Here is a 15,624-nt window from a genome sequence, read left to right as displayed (position 1 = left end):
CCCAGTCTGAGGTGCATGCTGAGACCAAACTACCCTGGGCTACAGAGATGCTGTCTCAAAAACTAAAAAGTCAAAGAAGAGTATTTGTGGCCTCAGATAAAGGAAAAACAATTTGTAAGGCCTAATCATTGGTATACACAAGCAGATCTATAACAAGGGTTATTGGACAAGAAGATCCAAAATGGGGTGTGTGTGTATGTGTGTACACACACACGACAGAGTCTTTCTATATAACCCAAGCTGGCCTTTAAAAACTCACAGTCCTCCTGCCTCAGCCTTCTTAGTGCTAGGATTACAGGCATGTGCTACTGGCCTGGCTTAGAGCATGTGTTCTTAAGTGTCACTTGGTCCTTTTCAGAAATCACAATTTCTAAAACCGCTTTAACTGTGTAAAGTTATTTCTGGTTTCTTCCTCCTTTGTCCTTTTAAGCACTGAAAAGTCTTGATTATCTACTTCTAGAGGGAATCGTGCCTTGGCCTTCACAGTAATAGGAATATCATTCAACTTTTTATGAGTTTAGTGTGTGTTTTATGTTTAAAACCCTATTTCCAGCTGAGTCCTTGCTTCACATTCTTACCTATATTCAGTTATATCCTTTTTAAGTACGAGCTTCAAATTTTAAAGGCCACCTCACTAGCTTGGAGAAAACAGTCTGGGGGCAGATGATATCTATCCCTATACCTCCACCTCCTTCCGGTACTAGGTAAAATCATGTACACCAGTGTGTGTATGTTACCCGTGTGTAAGCCTTCCTGACAAGCTGCCATGAGGTTCCGTTGGGTCTGTCCACCTTTCTGAAAGGTAAAACTCTTTTTTTTCCTCTCTTTATTCTGGATGCTGGCTAGAGCCTAAGTATGCTTCTTAAAGACCCCCTTCCCACATGGCTGCCTGCCATTGTGTGGTTTAAATCAGATAGCATGGGTTATTTTTGTTACATTGTTTTGTTGTTTTTTGTTTTTCCCTTCTCCATTCTCTCCCATTGAAGTAGCTGCTGAGGCTTACAGATTGCCTGCCCTGAGTATTTGAGGTTTTTGTTTCGTTGTTGTTGTTGTTGTTGTTTTGTTTTGTTTTGTTTTAACTGTAATAAAATTGTCCTCAAAACTTAAAGAAGACAGGTGTGGTAACGCTTTAATGCCAGCACTGGGAAGCAAACCCTGTCTCATAAAACAAAACAAAGAAAAAAGTTTCTCATCTCCATATTTTATGGTGTTTTGTTTGTTTGCTTTGTTTACCCAAAACAGAGTTTCTCTGTGTAGCCCTGACTTTCCTGGAAACTCACTCTAGACCAGGCTGGCTTCAAACTCAGATCTGATTACAGAGTGCTAGGATTAAAGGCAAGTGCCACCATATCTAGCCTATTGTTGGTTTGTTTTGTTTTCACTTTTAGCTACCATCCTTTTTTCTTATCTCCTTACTCCCAAGTCCTCTTTCCAGAATGTAATCACATGTTCTCAGATCAGTGAAAAGCTGTTTTTAGCATTTATAATGGCAAGCCCATTGTGGGGGTTAAGACTAGCCATCCATGGATTCATGGAGTGCAGGATCTGTGCCTTTCTGTTTTTATCTTCCTAGTCCCAGCCTAATGCTTAGCAAAAGGTGTTTAGAGTGTTTTTAAGCAGAGATAATCAGTCTACTTTACTCTTAACTTTGTTGCAACAGACTAATCACAGTGAAGAATATAACTTTTTATCATGAATTCACATTTTTCTAAACAATCTTGCTTATGTAACAGAAAAATTTGGTCTGCAACAACTTACATGATTTCTATATTCTCTCTCTCTCTCTCTCTCTCTCTCTCTCTCTCTCTCTCTCTCTCGTGTGTGTGTGCGCGCGCACGCGCGCGCTGGGTATATAGAGTGTAGAGCAGAATATGGACTATCTTTCTCTATTGCTCTCTGCATTACTGTCTTGAGATAGAATCTTTACTGAACTAGATGCTGGCCATTTTAGCTAGTCTAGTTCCTTGGGATCTATCAGGATCTGGCTCCCAGTGTTGGGTTTACAAGCACTTATTGCTATGCCCAGCCTTTTATGTGGGTGCTTGGGGATTTGAACTTGGGTCTTCATGGTTGTAAAGCAAGCTCACTTACCCGCTGAGCCATTTCCCCAGCCCTGATTCCTGTATATTCTTGAGTGACTCTCCTTTGGAAAATCAGTGTAGGTTTCTGTCATTTAAAAGAACATTCTTTTATTATTAGGCAGGAACTATGATATTAGTATCATAACTTTTTCTTTTTCTTTTTTTCTTTTTTTTATTGTTTTCTCAAAACAGGGTTTCTCTATGTTATTTTTGCTGTCCTGGACGTGCTTTGTAGACCAGGCTGGCCTTGAACTCACAGTGATCCGCCTGCCTCTGCCTCCCAAGTCCATGGAGGTGTGCACCACCATGCTCAGCCATAACTTTTTCAACAATAGACATCTGTAATTAGATGTTTTATTTGAAACATATTAAATTGTCCCATATGTTTACATTTTTAAAAAGGACATGATTCATTTTTTTAAGTCACAGAAGGTACCTTTGAAAATGTTGCACATATTTGTCAAATTTATTTCTGTAGCAATAAGAACTACATCTGTTTTTTTTTTAATACATTGATTAGAACTCCTGTGACTTACAAGGATATGGTTTGAAAGCAACTTTATAATATATAATGATTGATAAAAAGGAAATGTTGATGCTGGTAAGATGCTTAGTGAGCGAAGCACTTCTGTGCAAGCCTGATGACCTGAATTCAATGCCCAGGACCCACATGATAGGAGAGAACTGACTTCTGAATGTTGTCCAATGGCCTCCTTATGATGCCATGTCATGTGCACTTGTTCTCACTCACATACATACAAAACAATCACAGTGGCTTTTTTTTTTTTTTTTAAGGAATGGTTGTTAGTTCTGTTATCCAAAAATATCTTTATGTTGAGAACCTATAAAAATAACCAAGGGTGATTGTTCATTGTAATCTGAATGCCATTAAAAACCAACCCACTAACAAATTTGAGTAATCGAGTTGCCAAGATCTTCTGTTAATTTCTTTTCTCTTTTCCTCCCTTGTAGAACTGCCAGTGTATGGCCAGCATTCCTGGTGGTTGATAATGTTGGAAATCAGCTGTTTGACCTTCTCCAGCATTCAGTTGTTAAAAATGAATAGAATGCAAGTTCAACTCCACATTATGAAAACAGTACTCGGAAAATTGAAAACTATCTAAATGATTGTCTTCGGTTGGGCTGTGTTCTTAGCAAGCAGAAGCCTTGGCCAGGGTCTGCTGTTGACTCTTGAGGAGCACGTAGCCCACCTATTGGGGACTACAGGTGCCACTACTACTATGGGTAACTCCTGTATCTGCCGAGATGACAGTGGAGCAGAAGACAATGTTGACACCCACCAGCAACAGGCTGAGAACAGTGCAGTCCCGACTGCTGACACTAGGAGCCAACCTCGGGACCCTGTTCGGCCTCCAAGGAGAGGCAGAGGACCACATGAGCCAAGGAGAAAGAAACAAAATGTGGATGGGTTAGTGCTGGACACACTGGCAGTAATACGGACTCTTGTAGATAAGTAAGTATCTGACTTACTGTCTCCTCCAGTGTCATGGGAAGTGTTCTGCAGGAGCCACCACTTGGACTCCTTGTATTCCTTTAGGATATATTTGCCAATCCTTATGCTCATAGGCCAAGAGCGAATACTTATTTCTCCTCTGATGGCAGAGTAAATAAGGTTTGATGTTTTTATTTGCTATCATCTACTCCTGTCTGGAAAGGTTTGAACATTTCTGTACAGAAAACTCTGAAAATATCTCTATGAGGGAGTACAGTAATTATGGGGTAAATCTGTATTACAGGAAATGAGGACGTTTTTAAAGATTTATTACTTTGCTGCTCTGTTGTGCTGATCATATATTTAAGATGAGTAGTCTTACCAAGAGTATGGCTGCTTGCAATTTCTGTGGTAAATTAAGGACAAGGCCAACAAGAGTTTTACCTCTCTCCTATTTTATTATTTCTTGTTTATCCTGTTAGATCCACTTGGGGGAAATTGTAAGTTGAAACTACAGGGCACACCTGGACCTGTGTTCTCTTTCTTCTGCTTTGTCTAAAAACAGAATCTCAGTTTGAATGACAACGAAATTAAAGAGTATTGTTCAAACTGGAAAACCAGTTTAAGGTTGTTTAGTAAGTGCATAAACTTCAGACCATGATGGACTTAAATTCAGATTCTGACCCATCTGAACCATTACTAACTTTATGACACTGAGCGAGGTACTTCTCTAATCCTTTTCTTTTTAATATGAATTTTTATTCTTGTTTAATTTGTATAAGTGGTCTGGTATGGTGTTTTATATCCAAAAGAGAAAGAAAGAAAGAAAGAAAGAAAGAAAGAAAGAAAGAAAGAAAGAAAGAAAGAAATGCTCAGTAGATAGCAGTTCTTTTTTTTATGTTATTTTAAATTGTTTTTACCTTACAGCCTGCTAGAAAATTTGTAGATATTTAATAACCACATTCATGAAAGTACAGTTTTGTTTAGTCCTTTTAAAATGATAAGGAAAAAGGCCCACTGTGTACTAAAATATACAAATAAATTCTTAGAGCTGTATTAGACTCTTCCATACAATACTGAAATATTTGTTAATCTCCAAGAACAATACTTTTGGGGGTTAGGGATATTTCCCAGTGGCTAGAGCACTTGCCTAACCCCCATCAAGCACTTAACTAGATCCAACCAGGCATACACACACACACACACACACACACACACACACACACACACACACAAGAATCTTTCTTTAAAAAGTTATCCTTGATACTATAGAATGATAATGGAAAATTATCCTTTCCCAATAAGGAAGTGAAACACAACAGTGCTAATTAAGCACATTGAAAACACAGGTGCTGGGCTAGCAAGATAGTTCAGAGGTTAAGAGCACTACTTTCTCTTCCAAAGGTCCTGAGTTCAATTCTCAGCATCCACATGTGGGTCACAGCCATCTATAATGAGATCTGGTGCCCTCTTCTGGTATACATGCAGGCAAAACACTGTGTACATAACAAATAAATAAATCATTTTTAAAAAAGAAAAAAGAAAAGAAAGGTGCAGAATAGACTTTGCTGTATTTAAAGGCAAATAGCTAAGGAGCAAGGTAGAAAGAAGCCCTAGCTCTAAGTTGCAAGCAAATATTACAAATTTTAAGTGTCCTTGTTAATTAAGCTCATAATTTACATAAGAGAGCCAAGTGCACCAGGCAGTGACAGCGCACACCTTTAATTCCCGCACTCAGGAGGCCTAGGCAGGCCAATCTCTGTGAATTTGAGGCTAGCCTGGTCTACAGAGTGAGTTCCAGGACAGCCAGGGCTACACAGAGAAAATGATTACTCAAGATAACTTTTACTTAAACCTGTCTCCATGGAATGATAAGTATAACTTCTGAGACTGGGAAAATAAAACATATGCATGTATCAGTAAAGATAACAAAATAGAATTCAGACAGTTGATGAACATGGATATGTAACTTGTTTCCCCTTTTTGTCTCACTGCAGAGGCTTGAATCTAGGGCCTATGTGTATGAGGCACTAATGCCCTATCACTGAACTAATCATCCTTGCTTTTTGTATTTATTAGTATTGAGTTAGCCCTGAGTTACCCCTGTTGAGCTTGAGCATAGTATGAAGTCCAAGCAGGCATTGAATTTGCAATTCTCTTGTCTTAGCTTCCAGAGTAGCTGGGATTACAGGGGTTACCTGGCTTTATAGTTTAATTTTATTGTGTTTTTATTATTTTATATATGATTTGTGTGTGAGTACAGGCATACACTTGCTATAGACATGGGTATGGTGGTCAGAGGACAACCCTAGCTGTCTGTACTCACCTTCTACCACTGCCAGCAACCAGGTTAGCTGGCCCTCAGTCTTAAGGACTTCCATCTCTACCTCTCATCTTGCAGTAGAAGCTCTGGGACTGCAGGCCTGCATTAGTGCGCCAGACTTCTGTGTGGGTTCTGGGGGCTCAAACTCAGATCCTCAGGCGTGGGCTCTATCCACAAAGCCATCTCCCCAGTCCTGTGGCTTGATTTCAGAAGATACTAAAGGATAATTTAAAATTTTTCCTTTTGATATATTTTATGAATTTATTCAGATTACATTTCACTAAAGGACATTTTATAACTTAGACAGTTCTTGAGGTGGTTAAAATGACATGTGACAGAGAACTATGAAGGACAGGACAAAGGGTGTAGCAAGAGCATACTCAAATCTGTTGCAAATGCAGACGTGGCGTTTACATCTGTCATTGTCTTCTCTTGATTGATTACTTAGGAAGGAATGAAATGGATATCAGAAGAGCAGAGAGGTGCTATGGGAAAGTTTTTTTTATTTTATTTTTTATTAATTACATCTGAATGCAGCTTCCCTCCTCCTTTCTTCCCAGTCCTTCCCTCTCCCTTCCTTTCTCCTCAGTAAAGGGGAGGCTTCCCCTGCTATATCAACCATCCTTGCCATATCAAGTTGCAGTAGGACTAGGCACATCTCCTATTGAGGCTAGACAAGGCAGCCCAGTTAGGGGAAAGGAATCTAAAGGCAGACAACAGAGTCACAGACAGTCCCTGCTCCTGTGCTTAGGAGTCTGACATGGGGGCTGGAGGGATGGCTCAGAGTTAAGAGCACTGGCTGCTCTTCCAAAGGTCCTGAGTTCAATTCCCAGCACCCACATGGTAGCTCACAACCATCTATAATAAGATCTGGTGCCCTCTTCTGGCATGCAGATGTACATACAAGCAGAACACTGTACACATAATAAATAAATAATAAAATAAATCTTTAAAAAAAAAAGGGTGGGGTAGGGGAGTCTGACATGAACACCAAGCTGCACAACCTGATACATACGTTGAGAGGGCCGCATGCTCTCTGGTTGGCGGTTCAGTCTCTCTGAGCCCCTATTGGCCCATGTTAGTTGATTCTGTCAGTTTTCTTGTGTCCGTGACCTCTCTGGCTCCTTCAGTCTTTCCTTCCCCCTCTCCACCTACTGTTTGGCTGTGGGTCTCTGCATCTGTTTCCATCGGTTGCCGGGTGAAAGCCTCTCAGATGACAGTTATGCTGGGCTCCTGTCTGCAAGTGTAACAGAATGTCATTAATAGTGACAGGAGTGGGCTCTTTCTCAGGCTGGGCCGGTCATTGGCTGCATATTCCCTCAATGTCTGCCCTATCTTTACCTCTGCACATCTTGTGGGCAGGACACATTGTGGGTCTAAGGTTTTGTGGCTGGGTTGGTGTCCCAATCCTTCCACTGGAAGTCTTGCCTGGTTACAGGAGATGGCTGGTTCAGGCTCCATATCTCTTACTGCTAAAGGTTTAGCCAGGATCAGTCACCCTCATAGATTCCCGGGAGTTTCCATTGTTCTAGGTTTCTAGCTCATCACAGAGATGCCCCCCCCACCAATTCCAGTTCTCTCTCCCGTTGTCCTCCCCATATTTAATCCCTCCTGTTCCCCTCTCCTACCTCTCCTCCACCCAGCCCCCTCCCTCTACCCACCCCCAATGTCTATTCCATTTCCCCTTCCCAGTGAGATTCAAGTGCCCCCCCCCCATCCTTCCTTGTTACTGAGCTTCTTCTGATCTGTGGATTGTAGCATGGGTTATCCTGTACTTTATGGCTAATATCCACTTATAAGTAAGTACATAGGTTTCTCAGAAAATTGAGAATAGTTCTACCTCAAGACCCGACTATACATACCACTCCTGGGCATATACCCAGAAGATGCTACACCCTACTACAAGGACGCTTGCTCAACTGTGTTAAAAGCAATTTTATTTGTAATATCCAGAAACTAGAAACAACCTAGATGTCCATCAGTAGAAACTGTGATACATTTACACAGTGGAATACTACTCAACCATTAAAAACAATGGCATCGTGAAATTTGCAGGCAAATGGATGGAACTAGAAAAGATCATCCTGAATGAGGTAACCCATACCTAGAAAGACAAGCATGGTATATCTCACTTATAAATGGGTATTAGCCATAAGGTACAGGAAGAGAGTTTGGTTTCTAGTTCTCTGCAACTTTATTTTGAAATAAATTGCCTAACCTTAGCATGCCTTTTCTCTTTTGTTTTGTTGTTTGAGACAGGATTTCTCTGTGTAGCCTTGGCTGTCCTGGGCTCACTTTGTGCTAGGATTATAGGAATGACCAACACATCCTGCTTGTTAGCGATCTTAATAACAAGTTATTTTTACATGTTTGAAATTTTAATTTGCAGACTCCCTTTTCTTTCTGTCTTTTCTGAGCAAGGCCTTACTGTGTAGGTTGGGCAGGCCACAGTCTGAAATCTTCCTCCTTCAGCCTCTTAAACTGCTCAATTATAGGCATATGCCATCATACCCAGCTGCAGATTCCTTCTGAGGAACTGAGTGTTTCCTCACTCTGTGTATGCCTTTATGCCATGCATACTCAAATGGCTAATGTGCTCCCCCAGTCTCCAAGTAACTCTGATTGACATAACTAAGGCCTGCAACATAAATTTTTTTTTCAAGACAGGGTTTCTCTGTGTAGCTTTGGCTGTCTTGGAACTCTCTTTCTCTGTAGTCCAGGCTGGCCTCGAACTCACAGAGATCCACCTGCCTCTACCTCCTGAGTGCTGAGATGAAAGGCATGTGCCACCAGGCCCGGCTTCATCATCTTTCCTTTTTAAAAAGATTTGTTTATTTTATGTGTATGGGTATCTTGCCTACATGTATAGATATATGTACCACCTGGTGGGATTGATCCTCTTGAACTGGAGTTAAAGACAGTTGTGCACTGCCATGTGGGTGCTCCTCTAGAGGAGCAGCCAGTGCTCTTGACTGCCCCTATCATTTAACTTTCTTAACTCCTTTCATTGAGAGGGATTCATGCCCCACATGTACTTTGTGCAGCTTCCCCACCCTTCCATAGATGAAGCTTTTGTCTAATTACCTAGCAAGCTGAGCATCTCTAGTCCTCCATCCAGTTCCTAACCTACAGCTCAGTAATCCTCTGGCTTACCTTCCATCTCCCGTCAGAAATGTCTGCTCTGTTTCTGCTTCTTGGGCATTTATCTTCTTTGAGCACCTTTGTATATCTCCACATAGAATTGTAATAATTATTTTCCTTATTGGTTGATGGCTCTGTTGCATTTCATTATTTTTCTCTTCTTAATTTTATTTTCTGCATCACCCACCTTTACATATCAGTAGGTAATTATTCTAGTGTTCCAGTTTCAAGCTTATGTTTACTTGCATCAGTACCAAAAGAATATCTATAGAGAGGAGTTTGGGGGGATGGATTTTTAAATGTACATAATCAATTTAATTATACAAACCTTTTTTAAAAATTCTCTCACTATTATGTTTGAGGCCATATGTAAATCTATAACTGCTTCTGGTTGCTACAAAGTATACCTTTGTATGCTTGAAAGTACCATGTTTTGTCATACTTTCATATGGTAATAGTTATGCAAATGCAAAATTTTTATTATTGTAAATACCTGTGATAAATAACAAAAATGTGCATTTATGTATAGATGTATGTAAAAGCTTCTCTAAAACTGTTAAGTATGCATATTTGATTTTATTAATTGACATTTGTTATTTGAGAATTTATGCAATAGTTAGATTGCTTTGTTTTGTTCTTTTGAGACAGGAGCTCCTGTCTCTCTTTACAACCCAGGCTGGTCTTTGAACTCAGGATCCTCCTGTCTCAGCCTCCTAGGTACTGGGACCACAGACATGTGCTACCATGCCTCACCTAAAACATTGGTGTGTGTGTATGAGAGAGAGAGAGAGACAGAGAGAGAGAGACAGAGAGAGAGAGAGAGAGGGAGGGAGAGAGACAGACAGAGAGGGAGGGAGGGAGGGAGGGAGGGAGGGAGAGTGTGCGTGTGTGTGTGTGCATGAGTGCTCCTGGAACACAGTGTCCATGTGAAACTCAAAGGATAACTTTGGTTGGGAGTCTCCTACTGTAAGATCTGAGGGTGGATCTCAGGTCATCAGGTTTGCTCAGCAGACACCTTTACCCTCTGAGCCATCTCACTGCCTTAAAAACATCTCTTAAGTAATAATTAACCCATCTTGTGAACAGACAGACACATGAGGATACCAACAACAAGCACCTAATGAGCATCTGTAGTGAACAAAGTATCTTCCGTATCTCAAACTTATTTCAAGGATTAAGTGACTAAGACAGTAGCTTTTATGTTTGCTTCTTTTTCCCATAGTAGGAAACATAAATCCAGGACTGAAGAGATGGCCCAGCGAGTAAACTGCTCACTGCATAGCATGAGGACCATTACCTGGCAGGCTGAGCACTGGGTTCTGAACCCCCAGCACCCCTGTAAGCTAGGTGCATCTGTAATCCTAGCACTGGGAGAGTAGAGACAGGTGGGTCCCAGAGTGCTCACTGGCCATCCAGCACAGCTGCAATGGAGAGCTGCATGTGCAGTGAGAGACACTGTCTCAAAAAGCAAGGTGGAAAGAGAGAGGAAGACACAGACTGTTGGCTCTGTTTATTAACAATTAAACTTTATTATACAACCCAACTAGCATATACAAGAAGGAAAAAAAGGTTAAAGGGACAGAAGATTAAAACCTCCTGGAATCCGTTCGGCAGGACGGGTCCTTAGGTATCTCAGTCCCACGAGCTGGTCCGGTCCCTTCCTCTCTCTCCGCGCCTTCTCCTTCCTCCTCTCTACCTCTTCTTTTTTTCCTCACCACCTTCCCAGTCACATGCAAAGGGCGGTCTCCTCCTCCCTTCGAGGGTCAATTAGGAAAACAATAGCCACGGTGGGGTTCCCAGGTAGGCTTCCTGAATTCTAAGCCCAGGAAGGCTCCAAACAGTCTCTCACAAGGTATTCATGGTGTGCCCCAAGGGTAAAGCCCGCCAAGATTGCTTCCACCTGTGACAAAGCTTAATCTTTCCCACACTGAACCCCCAGCACCCCTGTAAGCTAGGTGCATCTGTAATCCTAGCACTGGGAGAGTAGAGACAGGTGAAAGAGAGGTGAAAGAGAGAGGAAGACACAGACCTTTGCCTACACACGTACACGTGCACGCACATGCACACATGCTCTCACACCTGCCCACAAAGAAAACAGAAATCCAAAACTTACAAACAAAAGGTGAGTCCTTAAGCAACTTGTAATATCACTGTTTAATGGGAAATGTTCCAGCACTGAAGCTCGCCTGAAACACCTCCTTAGAATTCCTGGGCTGACACTGAAAACCCTTTAAGACATTTGATTTCATTTTAGAGAAGTCACTAAATAATCCTTTGGCTTCATTTTTGGATTCTTTTATTACTATCTTATGAAATTTAAGCAAATAGTGGTATTTTTTTTCAGAATAAGTCTTCTAAGTGCAGTGTATCTATGGGGCCTTTGATTCCCAAAGTCCTCAGTGGAACAGCCGTCTCCCATTCTAACACCTCTCTAAGGTAAGTGTGAAGGAGCTGCTGTTGGCCTTCCTGTCACATGTCAGCTGACACTGGGCTTGAGAAATAAAGTTGAGAACTCTAGCCCCCGATTTTAGTGCTGTGGATCATGTGTGGCCCTATCTGTTTACTGTGCTTGGGAGCCATTACAGTTACTGGAAAAGAGCACGTATGGCACACATTTGTTCTTACAGTTATAGCTCTGGTTATCTCTTCCATCTCTTTCCTTAACATTCATCTTGATTTCTTTTTGTCTATTTCAGCCACAAACTTCCAGTTTGAATATTATTTGGAATTATCATTTACCTAACTTTAATGTTTTGAATGTTTGTTTTTCAGTGATCAGGAACCTCCTTATTCAATGATTACATTACATGAAATGGCAGAAACAGGTATTTTGAGTTTTTTTATTTTTAATACTTCCTGATGAATTAATAAAAAATGCGTGGCTGCTTTTTATTTTTTAAGATAAAAGATCTCAAAAATACCCCTATGTAACACAGGAAACATCATGGGTGTATGGAAATCCTCTGTAAGAGTGTAATAGGCACTGTATATTGTCTCTGAACCTCACGTCTCAGTGATGGTTAGATCTCTTTTGAAATTAAGAGATAAGAAATTTTATTTCATTGATGAGTCTTTGATTGTACTTGTCCTAGAATGAGGAGAATAATTGTTCGTCCTTCAGCATCCTAAGCATCATTCTAAAGTAGAGCCAAGTGCTGACTTACTTATTTAAGTCCTCTGTGACAAATGAGATGCTTAAAATCTTTCATAATCTGATAATCAAGGCCATAGCTTAAATTTTCTCCAAATAAATATGCCCTTGAATCACCAGACACTGTAACAGTGTTTTGGCTCCATCATGATGACTGTACCTGTGTCAACTTCCAGCTTCTTAAAACCACCACATTAAACACCACGTAAAGGCCAAGAGTGTTTCTATGTTAATGTGAAGTCCTTTTGTATGTTTTCATGTTTCCAAAATAGTGACTCCATTACATAATCTTCTTGGTTTGCCCTTAGATGAAGGATGGTTGGATGTTGTCCAGTCTTTAATTAGAGTTATTCCATTGGAAGATCCATTGGGACCAGCTGTTATAACCTTATTACTAGACGAATGTCCATTGCCCACTAAAGTAAGTTAAACTGATCTTTATGGACCTGTCATCTGTGCACAAGACGAATAACCACAGAAGCATTTGATGTACTTTATATACTTAGATATGCTTTATTGAAGAGAAGCATGAATTTTTTTTATTACCAATGAAGTGTTATATCCTCTACCAATAAGTTTGGCTTAGTGCTTTTTTGTTATATTTCTTTTTTACAAATACATTTATATTATTACACATAAGTAAAGTAAACTACATACTGCAAGAACAACCACGAAACATTCAGGAATTATATAAATGTTACATAGTGAGTTGGCTATTGTATTTGGCAACCTTGAAGAAAACATCTTTCCTGTCTTGATGAGTCTAAAATTCTGCATGAAAATCAGTATCATATTTCTTCATTATCAAATTAAAACATCTATCTAGACCTGGTCTTCAATCCCATCAGAGACTCGAGAAGGAATAAAACTTAATTATGCAAGTGAATTGGTAGTGCAGATGACAGTTTGCTGCCTGAACAATCACCCAAGACTATAACGTTGGAGCATCATCTTCAGGGTTTAGTGAGGTTTTTTGTTTTGTTTTTGTTTTGTTGAGACAGAGTTCCTCTGTGTAGCCTTGGCTGTCGTGGACTGGCTCTGTAGATCAGGCTGGCCTCAAACTCACAGCGATCCTCCTGCCTCTGCCTCTGCCTCCCAAGTGCTGGGATTAAAGGCATGCGACACCATGTCTGGCTGGGTTTAGTGTTTTTTAATGTTTAAAATAGAAGCTTTTGTATTTGCAAGGACAGTCTTCGCTTGAAAACTAGAAGAAAATGAGCTGATTTTATATGTCTCTGAGTACCTTTTTATAGCTCTGTTTCTAGGAATTCTCTTGGGAAAATAACCTACAGAGTATTTGTTCATTAAATTTATTTGTAACTTTTTTTATAGGATGCACTCCAGAAATTGACTGAAATTCTTAATTTAAATGGAGAAGTAGCATGCCAGGACTCAGGCCACCCTGCCAAACATAGGAATACATCTGCAGTTCTGGGCTGCTTGGCTGAGAAACTAGCAGGTAACTCAAGCACATACCACAGAAGATCCTTAATTGTCTGACATTGAGACATCTGCACTGCAGACCTTTGTCCAACCCTGTTATAGCAGAAGGAAGGAAAGAAGAAGCTGAGTATGGTAGCACATACCTATAGCCACAGCAATTTAAGACAAGAGGGTTAAGAGTTCAAGGCCAAGAGGTGGCATGCTCCTGTGATCCCAGCACTCTGGGATGCAGAGGCAAGAGGATCTCTGTGAGTTTGAGGCCAGCCTGATCTACAAACCATTCCAGACAGCCAAGGCTCACAGAGAAACTCTGTCTTGAAAAAAACAAAAGAAAACAAAAGTTAAAGGCCAACCTCCCCTGCATAGTGAGTTAGAGACCAGCTAGAACTATGGAAGACTCTCTTTTTCAAAACAAACAAAAAAGAAATGAACAGAAATGGACCAAAAGGAAGAAAATTACTCAAAAGACTCAGTCAAATGCAGTCTATTTTAGCTTTGTTGATTTCAGAGAAATTTAAAATAAGTTTGTTGCGCACGCCTTTAATCCCAACACTCGGGAGGCAGAGGCAGGCGGATCACTGTGAATTCGAGGACAGCCTGGTCTACAAAGCAAGTCTAGGACAGCCAAGGCTACACAGAGAAACCATGTCTTGAGAAACCAAAAAATAATTAAATACGTAAAATAAATTTGTCTCATTATTTGCTTAAAAGACAGGGAAGAGCTGGAGAGATGGCTCAGAGGTCAATAGCACTGGCTATTCTTCTAGAGGTCCTGAGTTCAATTCCCAGCAACCACGTGGTGGCTTATTACCATCTAGAATGAGGTCTGATGCCCTCTTCTGGTGTGCAATTGTACATGCAGATACAGCATCGTATATATAATAAATAAATATTTTATAAATATTTTAAAAGACAGGGAAATGACTAAATTTAGTGTAACAAATAATTTTTATTTGCATTTGTAGTAATGACTATTGTCCCTTTTAGGAGTATTAACAAATTGCATGAGAATACCTCACAGCTAGTTTACTTTATAGAGTATAGAAAAAATAATGGATTCAAAATGAGGACATATTGGGACTGGAGAGCACTGTCTGTTCTTCCAGAGATCCTGAATTCAATTCCCATAGTGGCTTACAACCATCTGTAATGGTTTCTAATGCCCTCTTCTGGCATACAGGTGTACATGCAAATAGAGCACTCATATGCAATATATAAAATCATTTTTTTCTTTTTTTAAATCAAAATCAGAACATGGAGTGCTTGTCCAGACTATCATGGCTCCCCAGGAGCCCCAGAGCTAGTTTCTTTGTGGTGTACTCAGTTGCTAAGCTGTGAAATGGGAATAGTAAGAACGGCTTGAGTAATGTGAGTCAGAGTACAGAATCCAAGCAAAGCACTTCAATTGTCGTTATGATTTAAAGTAGCATGACACTTTTAATTATATATAGTGTTTGCTGTGTTTGTCTAGGTCCTGCAAGCATAGGCTTACTTAGTCCAGGAATACTGGAATATTTGCTACAGTGTCTGGTAAGTAAGACATCAAAGCTGATTATTCTCAGTCATATAGAATTGTATGTCTTTCCAAAATTACTAGCATAGTCCCTGGTGCAAAGGATAAGGTGAGTTATAAATTTTTTGTGTAAGTGTTCCCTGGGGGGTTATTTATCATCTCATGTGTTTAGAGACAGACGGGGGCCAGGGGAGAAATGGGTAGGAATTTATTACAAACAAATAACAGTTGAGTTGGTTTAGTTTTAAATTTAGTCTTAAGATAGCTGCTAGGACTTTTTGTGTGTCCTTACAATAATAGAGAACAACCTACCACCACTATCACATTCTCATTTACACACACTCTCTCTTTCATTCAGGAGCATAGTGTGTGCATGCATGTGCGTGTGTGTATGGCATTTCAACAGCAGGCTGGGCTCCCAGTGTATATAAATCTGCCCACCTTTCCCTGTATTGCTACCACAAAACTGTTGGTGGTGGATTGTTTGATACCCCTGAAGTCTGGTTTGCTGAAGCTGTG

The 15,624-nt window shown here is 40.4% G+C and overlaps 1 protein-coding gene across 4 annotated transcripts in view; it reads left to right on the top strand.

Annotated features, from left to right (window-relative positions):
* Window positions 1-15,624, top strand: part of RSPRY1 (ring finger and SPRY domain containing 1) — a 46,626-nt gene that overhangs the window by 10,807 nt on the left and 20,195 nt on the right. For all 4 annotated transcript variants that reach the window (XM_084755281.1, XM_084755280.1, XM_084755282.1 and 1 more), the window contains exons 2-6: window positions 3,054-3,555; window positions 11,771-11,823; window positions 12,458-12,570; window positions 13,482-13,608; window positions 15,064-15,122. In XM_084755281.1, the coding sequence (XP_084611407.1) occupies window positions 3,206-3,555; window positions 11,771-11,823; window positions 12,458-12,570; window positions 13,482-13,608; window positions 15,064-15,122 (702 nt within the window). In that variant the 5' untranslated portion in view covers window positions 3,054-3,205. The remainder of the gene's footprint in view (window positions 1-3,053; window positions 3,556-11,770; window positions 11,824-12,457; window positions 12,571-13,481; window positions 13,609-15,063; window positions 15,123-15,624) is intronic.

The sequence above is a fragment of the Acomys minous genome, assembly GCF_964271855.1.
Source record: "Acomys minous genome assembly, chromosome: 14".
Taxonomy (NCBI): Eukaryota; Metazoa; Chordata; class Mammalia; order Rodentia; family Muridae; genus Acomys; species Acomys minous.
Note: the sequence above shows the minus strand (reverse complement) of the source record. Positions and strands in the feature narration are given on the sequence as shown.